We start from the raw sequence: 12,908 nt of genomic DNA on the forward strand, positions 1-12,908 counted from the left end.
TTCTATTTGAGTTTTCTGTAGTTTCTTGTTAAAACCATGTTTCCACTTTGTTAATGACTCGGTCTTCTTACCTGTTCCACGGACCACACAGGGCTGTGCACAGACGACAGTTTTCCTAAACGCATCCCTTGAAATCATCTCGTGTTTGGAGGCAGCAAAGATGGTACAGGACGATGGCACTAAAACCATACCCGTTTTCCCATCTCTCTCTCTTTCAGGCGATTCGCTGTGCACTTGGGGCGAGGTAGTTGTGAAGCTGCCTGGACAGTCCCTGGGAATTCAGTTGGCCTTGGCTTGTTACGGCATCATTCTGATTTGCCCACGACAAGGGAAAGAACCCAAGTTTCCGTATTTGTGTTAAGGGAAGTGGTGACTGAACTGCCAGTGGGAGATGCTACCTTTTTTTTTTTAAGGCTGTGATAGCAGATCAGGTGTCTAATAAACTGAAACAGAAATTCCTAGAGGAGACTGGACCTGTGCTTCAGAGGGATGTACCTCACTGGGAGGCTGTTCCTTTGGTCCTGACACTTAAAGCATCGGCTGTCCCTGCCTGTTGTGTTTGATGCGGGGCAGTTGAAACAGAAAGGCTTGTCGAATCACAGGCTTTCAGAGTAAGAAAGAATCTCACATAAGCCTGTTTTATTTTATATGTGGCTCTGAGGCCTGCCACCGTTGACTTCCACAGTCAGCTGATAATGTTTGTGACACCCTGGCCTCAATTCCAGCGCCGGTCATCTTCACTGAAACCACACGCGGGTGTCGCCGCCCTCTTGTCAGCAGGAAGCCGCACAGAAACGCAGAAAGAGCGTGGGCTTTGGGGAGCCAGGTGTGGATTCAGTCATGCCTCTCGCTGACACTCCAGGCTCTAGTATCTGTTTATCTGTGAAACAGAGACCAATCCCTGTTTCCACCGGGTGACTGAGGATTAAGGAAGAGAGAACCTAGCACCCAGAGCGCGTGAAGAGCTCTTCGAGCTCCCGGACACAGAGGCCACGCGAGGCGGCTGGGGGGCTGAGCGGGCTTCCTCCAGAGGAGAGGCACAGACGGCCACCAAGCGCGTGAAAAGATGCTCCGTGTTGGTTACTAAAGTGGAAATCAGCAGTGAGACCCCGCTCCACGCCCCCTGGGATGGCCGCGGTGAACGAGAGAGAGGGGGGCCCGCCCACGTCGCTGGTGGGGACGTAAAATGGTGCTTCCTTTTAGGAAGACAGCCTGGCGGATCCTCAAAAGTTAGACGTGGAGTTCCCACGTGATCCAGCAGTGCCACTCCTTGCGCACATACCTGAGAGAAATGAAAATGCGCATCCACGAGAAGTCTTGTACGAGGATGTCCACAGCAGCATTATTCGTAGTCGCTCAGAAGTAGAAACGACCCAGATGTTCATCCCCTGGTGAGCAGGCGGGCAGAACGTCACGCGCCCGACAACCGAATATTGTTAAGCCACAGAAAGGCACGCGGTCCTGGGATCTGTGCTGCGGTGGGGGTGCACCTGGACAACACGATGCTCTGTGAAGGAGCCACGCACAAAAGGTTGCGTGTTGTATGATCCATATTGTTCACTGAAACATCACCACACGCAGATCCATAGAAAAGGAAAGCAGATGAGTGGTTGCCAGCGGCTGAGGAGAGGGAGGGATGGGGGTGACCGCTGATGGGCATGCGGGTACTTTTTGGGGTGATGGTTTGCAAAACTAGATTTTTTTGGGGGGGTAATTAGGTTTATTTATTTACTTTTTCTTGATGGAGGGCCTGGGGATTGAACCCAGGACCTCGTGCATGCTGGGCACACGCTCTACCACTGAGCTATACCCTCCCCCCACAAAAACTGGATATATTGAAAGCTGGTGAATTTTATGTGGATTATATATCAATTTTTTTAAGTCTATGAAACGGCTTAGTTCTGCACTATCTTCTGTATTTTGACTTCAGTTAACTTCTTGTCAATTTCCCACCATTGTCAGTCAGATTCCAGGAAGTATTTAATACCATTAATTCCTTAGTTCAGCATTTTGGTTTTAGATGCTCTGTACATCCTGGAAATGGTGCTAGATCTTAAATTTATAGAGAACACAAAGACAGCATTTGTGTTCCAGATATTGGTGGTCAGCTGTGTGCTGTGGGTGCAGAGGACAAAGCAGAGAAGGTGACTTAAATGAGGTGAATCTCAGGTGAGTTCGGAGTCAGACAACTGGGCGATCCAGGTAGAGGGGCAACGTGAGAATGGAATGTTTGGGGACGTGCATTACCGGGGACAGAGTCACAGAATATGGGGCTAAGAAATGGTGTGCAATTTCACTTACTTCAGTAACGTAAGTCTGTTAAATATTTCAAGATCTTTTGCAATGATTGAAAACATTTGGTTTTGCTTAAAAATGGGGGGAAAACCCCCATTAACCAAAATCAGAAGTAAAGTGATACCACTTCATGCATAAAGAAAGAATCTGAAACGCAAACTCACCTTCTTAAAAATCAGGGGCGAGGAGTAAGGATGACGTGATTATAAGTATATGGGATGTTTATTTCTAGGAAGGTCTTTGCTGCAGATCAGGGTGAGGCACAGTCCCTTAATGCCAGGGTTTACTGCAGTGTCTGCAGGCACAAAGCAGAGGATGGGCTTTGGGTATTCAGGAAAGAGCTGTCAGTGTCACCTGCTTTGCCTTTTAAAATTTCTCTTTTAGCCTAGGTGTTTAAGAGTCACTTAGGAATAAATCACTTTTTTATCCATGAAATGTATGTGATTTTTCACACCATGAAATAGCCTCTGGCTGTGTTATTTTTATCCAGTCTTATGATCCCCACTGCCTCTCCACCCACACCACACTAGGTTGGCCACCAGGATTTACAGTAACACTTGGAACAGCGGATTGTACTGTCACCACTCACTGCATACAAGAGCGGGAGAAAGGAGGTGGCTGAGCTCAGGGTCTTAGGGGAGACATTAGGAGCAGAGAGAAAGGGACAGACTTGAGAAACATTCAGGAGCAGGGTGGACGTCGCCTCTGCGGTGGGTGAGACGTGAGTGCTAGGGGAGCGTTGAGGGTAGTTCTCTAACTCCAGAGTGTCTGGCTTCGGAACCGTGTGTTTAGTGACACCGTTACCTGAGATTTAGCATCTGTGAGAAGCGGTGGGTTTCCAGTAGGTTTGAGGATAGGGAGATGGAAGTCGGGGGAAATTAGGATTAAAGACAGAGCTTTAGACTTGTTGGCGTAAAGAAGATAACACACTGTGGATGCAAACCATGGACGCAGGTGAGATCAGAGCGGGAGCGTAGGGAATCAGAGGAAAAGGCCACAGAGGGGAAACCGTGGTGGTCAGAGGAGAGAGCTGGTGGCAAAGGGATGGTCTGAATAACAGGAAAAGCGTGTCTGGAAGCCTGGGCTGGCGGTGCTGTCAAACGCTGTAGAAAAGTAAGGTAAATGGGAATTGAGATACTGTCTTTGGCAATTTAGTAGCAGGTGGATTGAAAGCAGTTCCAGTGAAGAGGAGATGGAAGTCGGCTTGTAATTCAGCTGAGGAGGGAGACGGGAGCAAGATGGGAAGTGGTTTAGAGGTGGTAAGTCCAAGGAAAGGAGTTCTGGTGACTTCCGGTCGGGGAAGACGTAATCGCACTCACAGACTGAAGGACACAGCCAGAGGACGGGACTGGAGACGGGGACAGGGTGTTCACGAAGCAAGATGCGGGAGGGCCTGGGGTTGGGGGGAGGCATCAGAGCGGATAAGCAGGTAACTGAGAAGGGGTGGTGCCTCATTCATACGGAAATTAAAGTTGAAGCCATTTACTGAAAGTGAGTTGGGGGCCCTGGGAAGAGTGGCTGCTTCGGAGGATGGAAGGAGGTGGTGGGGGCAAGGGATAGACCTGGTGGGAGTAGGTCTTGGCGAAGATGCAGAGTTGGCTTGACCTCCCATTGCCAGTGGGGAGCCGTCTCGGATTGTAGCAAGTCAGCCTGCTTCACGTGCCCTCCCCACTTCCCAAGTCGGGGTGGGGAGGGGGCGCCAAGCCCCACACGGTCAGAGTAGGCAGAGCCTCCGAACAAAAGGCAGGTGGAGAGGTGGCGCTGGAGGCTTTGGCTGCCAAGGGAAGGGAGAGGCACTGCAAAGAAAGTGTTTGGAAAGGGGTATTTTTAAGTCTCTACATGAAAACAGCGCTTCATGGTTCTGAGCTGTGAAGTCTTCCACTCCCGACTGGCTGGTAATCCAGTGTCAGGGCAGGCCTGGTGTGAGCACAGCCTGGGCGTCAGGAGCAGTCACTTAACCACCTCCCGTGGAAGGTGACAATGTGGCACACCCATGTCGTTGTGTGTGGCATGTCCCGCATGTTGGATATGATGCACTTGTTTTGGAGCTCCCAGATGCTGATATTCACGTCTGCAGTGGCGTGTGAGTGTGTGCAGTAGGACTCCCCAGCAGCCCCCCCGCCCCTGCAGCCTTCTGGGCGCGTGACCTCTGAGGGGCGGCTGTTACTCCCGTTCGCCCTTCTTAGCTTCTTTTCCTCTTTGCTTCCTGGGCTGCACCGCTTGGTAAGTCAGCTCACCTCTGCCCACCTGCCTACCCACCTGTCTGTCTACCCGTTCTGGGTCCTTGTGGGTGCGTACATGGCTGTAAGGGAAAGCGGAGGGGCCCTGTGTGCGTCTTGCCCAGCCTCCCCCGTCAGCCGCTCCACTTTGACACGCTCGTCTGCAGCTCGGGCATCCCAGCTACTCCGGACCGGACCACGGCGCTCGCCCTTGTGTTGGTTTTGTGATATTTTCTTCTCCTTTAGGCTCGCAGTTGTCTCACATCCACTGAGCGCCTTAGTAATGAGCAATATCAGTGCTAATTTTATTTATTTTTAAAACAATTTTTTCAGCGCTAATTTTAAATCAGCACAGTTTTGCTGTCACTGTGTTGACTGTTCCAGGGTCTCTTCCCTGGCAACCTGGACATTTGTAAAGGACCATTAAATATTGAACAGAGGGCCCTAAAACCTGGGCCAGCCCAATGCGGCACTGCTGTGCAGACTTTCGTAGGGTTTTCTTTGGCCCCCAGCTCAGCACTGAGTCCAGATTGCAGTGGTCTGTCTGGGGCTCCTCTTAGACTGAGTCCCCGCCACGGTCTCCCTGACACCCCCGAGTCCAGCCTGACCCTGATAAGCTTCTGCAGAAAATAGCTCTGTGGTCTGTGTGCCAATAGCCCTGTTCTCTTTTTTGCTTTGTGTCAAAGCAATGAACTTCATCCCCTGTCAACAACCTTCTAAAACTCCTCTTTCTCTACGTTCTGTGCTTAACTCCTCTGATGTCTTTGGGGTTCTGAATTGCACCTCCGTGCAGTCCGACCGGGCCCCTCTCCAGCTCACCACTCTCCCGGCTCCCTGTGCGTCGCGGGGGGTGCCCCAGCCTCACCTCCCCAGCGCTGGTATCGAGGGAGCCCCCTGCCACCTGCACTGGCACCGCCCTGCCCTCCCTGCCCCCAGGCGCCCCCACCCCATCTCTGACTCCCCTTCCTCATGTCCCCAGGGTTCTGACCGGTGCTCTCCACACAGTCCCCCGTCCCTCCGCGTGATCTGCTGCCTTCCCACGACTCCAGCCACTAACGGGAAGAGTGTCGTGAGGTTCCTTTTCTGGAGGTGTCTGAACACAGGGGTGATCTCCCTCAGGAATAATACAGAATCTAAGGGAAAACCAACCTGAAAGCAACATACTCCACCTAGAAAGCCAGGACAACACCAGGACTGGAAAATACAGAGCGAAGGCTAGCTGGCCAAGGTGCGAAAGTCAGTTCAGAGACTGGACAGCTCTGTGGTTGCCTTCTAAATACTCCGAAGGCAAGTGAGAGTGTGGCATGTCCCCTAAAAGACCTGGGGTGACAGAAGAAAAGGTTCTCCACACACGTCTCTTGCTGCCCTGCACTGACGGCCCTTTTTCGAGGGCAAGACGCCTGCTTTGTTGAGGCAGAAGGGTTTTCCAGCAGCTCTAACAGCTTAGGAAGAACTCAGCCCTTCACTTTCTCCAGAAGACCCGTCCTCATGCCGAGCCTCCCAGACCTCCATCGCCGCCACTGGCGCGCGAGGACACGAGGGCACAGGAAAACAGAAGGCAGGCCTCATCTCCTGATTCGTTCCACTGCCGGTCCTTGTTCCAGGTCCCTAAACTGGCTCCTCTCCTTTCTCCTAGCTTGGCCAGATGAGAACGTTGGTGGTCCCTGCAAACAGACTTAAATCAGTCTCCTGCCCCAGCGCTCTCGGGTTGAGCTGGAAGGGATGGGAGCCTGGGCTGCTGCTGAGGGGGTCAGAAATGCTTCTGGTCCCCACCCTGACCCCCTTCCAGTCTGGCAAGCCTCAGTGGATGGGGTTTGCTGCCGGCAGAGGGCGTGGGGAGTGGAAGCGCCATGTGGCTCTTTAACTTTCCCTCTCCCTGGCCAAGCTAAATTCCGAAGAACCACATACAGTGGGGGTTTGTGTTTTCTCTCTTCCATCCCCAGTCCGGGTGGCGGCAGAGCTCAAAGAGTAGTCTGTTCTGGGGAAAAGACGGCGTCCGCCTCTCTCCCAAACCAGCCCCGATCAAATCCCAAGCAGCCGGTTCTTAGATAACACAGCCGAGAAACCTGAAACCAGCAGCTCCGACTCCCGCTGGCGGTGCCCAGCATCCCCGTCAGGAACCCGAGACGGGCCATCGAGATGCCGCAGTGATTGAGTGCTAAGTGGCGTGGCTGGGGTGCTCGCACCAGGGTTCACAGCCTGGCCCTGTGAACTTAAACAAAGGAGGTTTTCAGAAAGTCTGTCTGGGGCTCAAGCACTTGAGCTGTTTTGCGGCACTCTGCACATGTCCTGCCTTGAGGATCATTGTTCTTCCCCAGCAAAGCCATAAGGTAGGTTAATACAGCCGTGCTGGCCACTCGCCTGGGCTACCCGCAGTGTCCCCAGCGGATGAGTGGATTCAGCCATATTCGAGGCATGGGCAGGACCATCCATGCTTCCATTTCTGCTTCACTGGATCACTTCTTGGCCTCTTGGCTAAGATCAGGTGTAGCGTCTGCCTCATTAGAGGAAGGCATCCTCACGTGAATGGGCTTCAGCAGAGGCAGACCTCCTGAGGAACCGGAGTCAGAACCACGTGCATCATGAGAGTGTTTATTGAATGACCTCTGGGCTGGGTGCTGCCAAAGGACCACAGGTTATGGAATGTAGAGCAGATTAAGTCACCGACCCCACCCCACCGTTAGGGGCGGGAGAAGTGAAGTCAGAGCAGGAGATGCACGGGGAATTTCTTTCTCCACCAATGGAAGGGTAGAGGCGGGAAATCCAGCTTCACTCAGAGGCCAGGAGACCTACAGCTTGTTTGGCAAATGCTGAGAACACCCTCAGGGCTGCAGGGGGCAGCGCCAGAGAGCCGGGGTGTGTGCTCCTGGGGACCAAGCCCGTGGGGTGTGTCCTTGGGAGAAAAGAAGGAAGCACGAAGAGGTCACTTGGAGTCCTGAGTGCCGTGGACCGTGGGCCTGGGGCTGTGGTGAGCCACGCAGCTTGGAGACGGTGAACGTGTTGTCACGGCTGTGGGCCGTGCTCCGGACCCTGAGCTGTGCTGCCATAGCAGGCGGAGCAGGCGGCAGAGAGCGCCTTCCCAGGGAAGGCGCAGGAGACTCTGTGGAGTTCCGCGTCGGAGAGACGGGGCGTGGAGCTTCAGGGAGCGCTGACTTAGTCCCTGTTTCTACACCAACAGCTGAACAACCAAGTCTGCCGTACACCCTAGTTCTCCTTGTAGGCTTCCCAGCCACGAAGCAAACCTGAGTGGAGGGAAATAATGGGTTTTACTTAGTTGAAAACTGATTTTTCAGCGTGGATAATGGTTGACTTGCTAAAGAATCCTCTTCCCCGGGGGCAGGACGCTGGGGGAGCCTGGCGTCATTTGGAGGCAAGCACCCTGCAGGCTGGGGAGGGAAGCTAGGCTCTGCCATGGATGCCAGACAAGCTTCGGAGCACATGGTTCTGGTCTGGGTCACACATCACACTTGAGGACTGGGAGGGAGAAGGACTCGTACGCTCTCAGCATGTGAATCGCCTGGGGTCTTCCCAGCCAGTAGGCTTTGTCCCGACCCTTCAGCACAGCATCTTAGTCCTCTTCCTCTGGTTCCTTTGAGTCTCCGAGACGCAGTCTTGCACACATTCCTCTATCAGGATGGTAAATATCCATCTTCCCCTAGTCTAGCAAGCAGAGTGATTCAGGACCACAGACGCAGGAGCTGAGGTGTGGGGCTTGGCCAGGGTTCATACAGTTCTTTCTGTTGGCCACACAGAAGGGCTCAGCTGCATTGGAAATCAGGAGAAGTCGCCAATAAGCAGCACTCAGTGAGGGTTTCCACCTTCTGGGATTGTTCTCCACAGTAGCAAGCTCTGCAGGACGGTTTCTGAAAGATGGACTCGTGGAAGGAAGGGACAGGAAAAAGTAAAGTGTGGTCTGGCAGCCCTGACGAGGGTGGGGAGGAGAGGGTGAGAAGGATGATCATGTGGCTGGTGAGTTATGGATGTGCTGAGAGTGAGCTCATGGTTTCCAGGGTGAATATATTTCTCCAGGGGAACTTCCAGGGTAGCAACACATGCAAAGGGGAAACAGAAGTGCTGGATGTGAAGGTAGAATGCCTGAGTTTGAGTCCCATCTGAGACCTACATCACCTTGAGTGTTATTTCTCGTCTCTGAGCCGGTTTCCTGTCTGCAGAATGGAATCCGAGAAACCTGCAGCTCTGGGTACGAGTGACTTACACGAGTTGACCGTGGCCCTTGGGGATAGAGCCTTAGCACCGCTCTTCTCTGCATTAGGAATTCTCTCAAAGGAACTCACAGCTCTGTGTCTCAGTCCAAGGCGCTGGCTTTAGTGATGGCCCAGGGATCCAGAGGATTGATTTATCATCGGAATTTCCAACCAAGTTATCTCCACGAAAGGCATTTGAATAGCAGGGAAGCTCCTGAAGTAAATAAAAGAGAAGGGGAGAGTGAGGGTCTGCAAGGGCGTCAAGGAGTGCGGAAGGCCAGGCGGGAGGAGGAGGACTCGGGTCCGTGGAAGAGGGCCGGAGGCTGAAGAGCTGAGACTAGTCCCGAGTCCGTCTCTCACGGGGTGCAGGTCACCTTCAAGAAACTGAGGCTTGCTTGTGAAGTCTGTCTGTGAAAGAGAGGAGAACGCCTCCCCTGCTGTTCCCACATGATGGCGAGAAATCAAACACACGTCTTAGACGTACACTGCTCTGGACGCTCAAAGGCGCTGCGTCACCAAGTAGACGTCAGGTCTTCGGAAACCGGAGGGGAGCGGGGGCCGTGGGAGCTAGTCTGCTCTGACGTCCCTGCAGTCTAGAATAAGAATCGCTCTGGGTACAAGAGTTCTGCTCACAGAGTTCCTGGTCACTGGGCTCCCTTCCCTTTCACAAATCAGAATTTTCTGCTTCCTGTGCGACCCTTGGCCCATTTGAAAAAGCTTAGGCTGACTTCTCTCACAAAGCCTGTCACTTGGGAGAACAGCCTCTGTGCTTTGACTTGATTCGGACATCCTCGCCAAACCGAAGGCAGGAGCCTGTCCCATCAGCATTACAGGTGGCATGCTGGAGCTTCCTTCTCCCTTTCAGGGCAGTTTGTGTGATATGACCCATTCCGGTCAGGTGCCGGGGCTGAGGTGGGACAGTGGAGAATGCAGAAAAGCATCAGAAGAACCAGTGAGCATCCAGTTACCTCGACAGGACGATGAGCAGACACTGGCAGCAACAGCGTGCCACCGAAACCGGTCTCCGTGAATCCCTCTGGACCTGAGGGAGGATGACAGCCAACTCATTCATTGACTGAGAGGGGAATTTGGGTCTCCAAGTCCAGATCTTCCCTGCTGTGACGTCAGCGGAAGTGGAGAAGGGATTTGGAGCAAGCAGTCTGGAAGTAGGGTCTGGGTGTGAGGCAGCCACAGCAGGAGAGAGCACAGAAGAGGGGCTTCCTGGCCTTACCCCTCCCCACGCCTGTGCCCGCTCACCAAAGCGGGGAACGTAACAATCTGTTCAAGGTGAGGGACAGAGTAGCACTGAGAAGAGGCGGGGGCAGAAATGAGAGGTGCAGAGTGATGTCTTTCCTTTTCTAAATTTCTTTGGAATTCACTATTTGGACCAGAAACTCAGCCTTTGAAGTGTCAGCTTTCTTTTTTTACTGGACTATCTTTTTTCCTCAACTAAACAGCACCCTCCTGGTTTTCTCTCTCTCTCAGTTCCCACATAATAAACATTCAAGGGTCTGGTTGAGTGGAGTGGTTTGCATACTTCTGAGGAGGGCCAGTCTTGAGCAAAGAATCCTGGGGCTGCCACCTATTGCCATGACAAAGTCCTGAAAGCTGACTCAGCTTAACATCCAGCATGGTTGCCCCCAGTGAGAGCGAGAGATGCCACGGACAGGGACCCTGGTCACCTCCCGCCCGCCTGGCCAAGCTTGTACATTCTGGCCGTTCCTGTCTCAGTCTTTGGTGAGAGGAGCACACATCTGTGGCTTGGACCTTCACAGAGACAGTTTCCTGGGGCTGTCGTAGAGAATTGTCCTTTTGCTAAAGAACCACACGGAGAGCCCTAGGGGATGTTTGCTCTACTTCTGCCGCCACCCTCAAGCAGTCCTGAGTGCTCTGGACCTTGTGCTGCGTCCTGAGGGTGTCCTGGGGTGGGGGTGGGGGGGAGTGTGGACCATCAGCTGTAAGACAGTGCCAAGGAGGATGGGATTGCTCCAAGACTGGGCTGGTCCAGGAAAGCTTCATAGTCCTGAAATGGACCTTGAAGGAGGGGTCAGACCTGTCCAGCTGAAAAGGACAATGTGCTGGAGGCAGCGAATTAAACTCATTTTAGCTTTCACATTGTCACATAAAGTTGGAAGAGGTTTTAGAAGGCCTTGAATTCCAGATTTGCAGTGTGAACTTTAATCAGTAAGCACTGGGGAGACAGTAAACGGTTTTGAGCAGGGGTGTGGATGTGTTAACAGCTTTAAAGATGATCTGGTGGTAGGGGAGAGGGTGGTAGGGGAGGGTGTGGGTGGGGGGCCTGGAGTAAGGGGCCTGTTAGAACAAGGTACAGTGGCCCAGGAGAGACTATCTGACGGTCAGACATCCAGCTACAGCGGTCGCAGAGAGAAGGGAAACGCGGCGCTCAATTATGTGAACTCCTGTCTTTGAACATTATTTGCATGTTGTTTATTTGGTTTTAAAAAGTGAGGGAATGCTTTTGACCCTCCCCTTTCTCCGTAGTCCCGGGAGAAAAAATGGAAAAATAAAAAACTGTATTACTACGTGATGAAGGCCCTTAGGCAGCCCACGGTGCCCCCCCCCCCACGCCCTTAATTATCTCATTTAAACCGGACAATAATGTTTTACTCGCCTGAAGGCCCAGAACTGGAATTCAGAATATCTTGATGAACGTTTTACCTCTAGGAGTGAGTTCCTTCCACTTGCCATTCTCCTTTTTTGGGGTAATTCTTCCTCAGAACCCTCCAACACCTGCTCTCACAGCAGCTGTGGGGATAAACTACTCGGGGTTCACGGCAGTGGCCGGAGAACTCTCCCAGGGCCTCTCGGACATGTGGTTATGGCTAGGAAGTTAGGGTCCTGAAATCCGACTGGGAAGGGGAGACTGGCTGAATTAAGTGGCCATGGCTTCCCAGCTCGTCTAAGGCAGGGGTAGGGTCGCTGCAGGCCACGAAAGGCCCCAAGCCAAAGCCTCTCCAGCACGACCCCCACCCAGCGCCCGCGTCCACCCAGCTTTGACCTCACTTCTGCTTGGGGAGCAACACTGCCAAGTCCTGGGCGGCGGCCCGGCCTCCCTCAGGCACAGAGTCCGGCTCAGAACTCGCTCCTCCTGCCCCCCACGCATCCCGAGTCCGCGGAGGCGCGGGAGACCTTTCGCGGTTCTCTCCCCGCCCCAGGGCTGCCCGGGGGCGGGGCCCACCTGTGCCCGGGGGCGGGGCGGGGTCGGGGGCGGGGCAGGTGGGCGGTGGGCGGAGGCGCGGGGAGGGGCGGGCGCACCTGGGGAGCCTCCTCGTGGGCAGACGCGAGCGGCGAGGCGGCGAGCGGCGAGGCGGCGAGCGGCGGGCGGCGAGCGGCGAGGCGGCGAGCGGCGAGGCGGCGAGCGGCGAGGCGGCGAGCGGCGAGGCGGCGAGGCGGCGAGCGGCGAGGCGGCGAGGCGGCGAGCGGCGAGGCGGCGAGGCGGCGAGCCTGCACCGGCCGTGGGCGCGAGAGGCGCGGGACCTCGGGAGGCGCCGGGCTGCGCCGAGAGCCCGGGGCCTGCGCGGGGCATAAGCCGGCGCCCCACGGCGGAGCGGCCGGGGGAGGCGGCCGGGGCGCGGCGCTGGGCCGGGGGCGCAGCGCCATGGGGGGCCCCCGGGCTGCCCGGCTCCTGCTGCTCCAGCGCCCGCTCAAGCTACTGCGGAGGCGCTTCCGGCTGCTGCTGCTGCTCGCCCTGGTGTCCCTCGGGCTCTGGACTCTCTATCTGGAGCTGGCGGCGTCGGCCCAGGTCGGCGGGAACCCCCTGAACCGGAGTAAGTAGCGCCGGGGCCGCGGCTGCCGCGTCGGGGGACCGCCCCCCAGCGGAGACCCGCGCTCCGCCTCTCGTGGGCTCCAGGTGCCGGGCGCCCGCGCCCGAGGGACGGCGAGGGAGCCGCGGAGCCGAGCGCCGGCGTGGGGCTGGGGGCACGCCGGCCGGGACCTGGGCACCCCGGGCGGGCTGGGGTCCGTGTCCGAGGTGCCCTTGGCCGCCTCCACCCGAGCCGCGCGCTCAGGGCCGCGCTGCCCGAACTGCTCCCCGCCTTCCCCGCGGCTCGCTCCTTCTGCTCCCCGGCTGCGTTTTCTGGGGTCCTTCATTTTAACAGCACCTCCGGGGGCCACTCGTCTCCCCCTCTTCCACACGCCACTCCCCTCCTAGCCCCTTCCTCTTCCTGCG

General features: G+C 55.3%; 1 protein-coding gene across 2 annotated transcripts in view; it reads left to right on the plus strand.

The window, feature by feature from the left end:
* The first annotated feature begins 12,134 nt into the window (after positions 1 to 12,134).
* B4GALNT3 (beta-1,4-N-acetyl-galactosaminyltransferase 3) overlaps positions 12,135 to 12,908 on the plus strand; it is a 79,119-nt gene continuing 78,345 nt past the window's right edge. The window contains exon 1 of one of the 2 annotated variants that reach the window (XM_032473482.1): positions 12,135 to 12,507. In XM_032473482.1, coding sequence (XP_032329373.1) covers positions 12,339 to 12,507 — 169 coding nt within the window. In that variant the 5' untranslated portion in view covers positions 12,135 to 12,338. The remainder of the gene's footprint in view (positions 12,508 to 12,908) is intronic. The other variant, XM_032473481.1, reaches the window with a different exon arrangement.

The sequence above is a fragment of the Camelus ferus genome, chromosome 34 (assembly GCF_009834535.1).
Source record: "Camelus ferus isolate YT-003-E chromosome 34, BCGSAC_Cfer_1.0, whole genome shotgun sequence".
NCBI lineage: Eukaryota > Metazoa > Chordata > Mammalia > Artiodactyla > Camelidae > Camelus > Camelus ferus.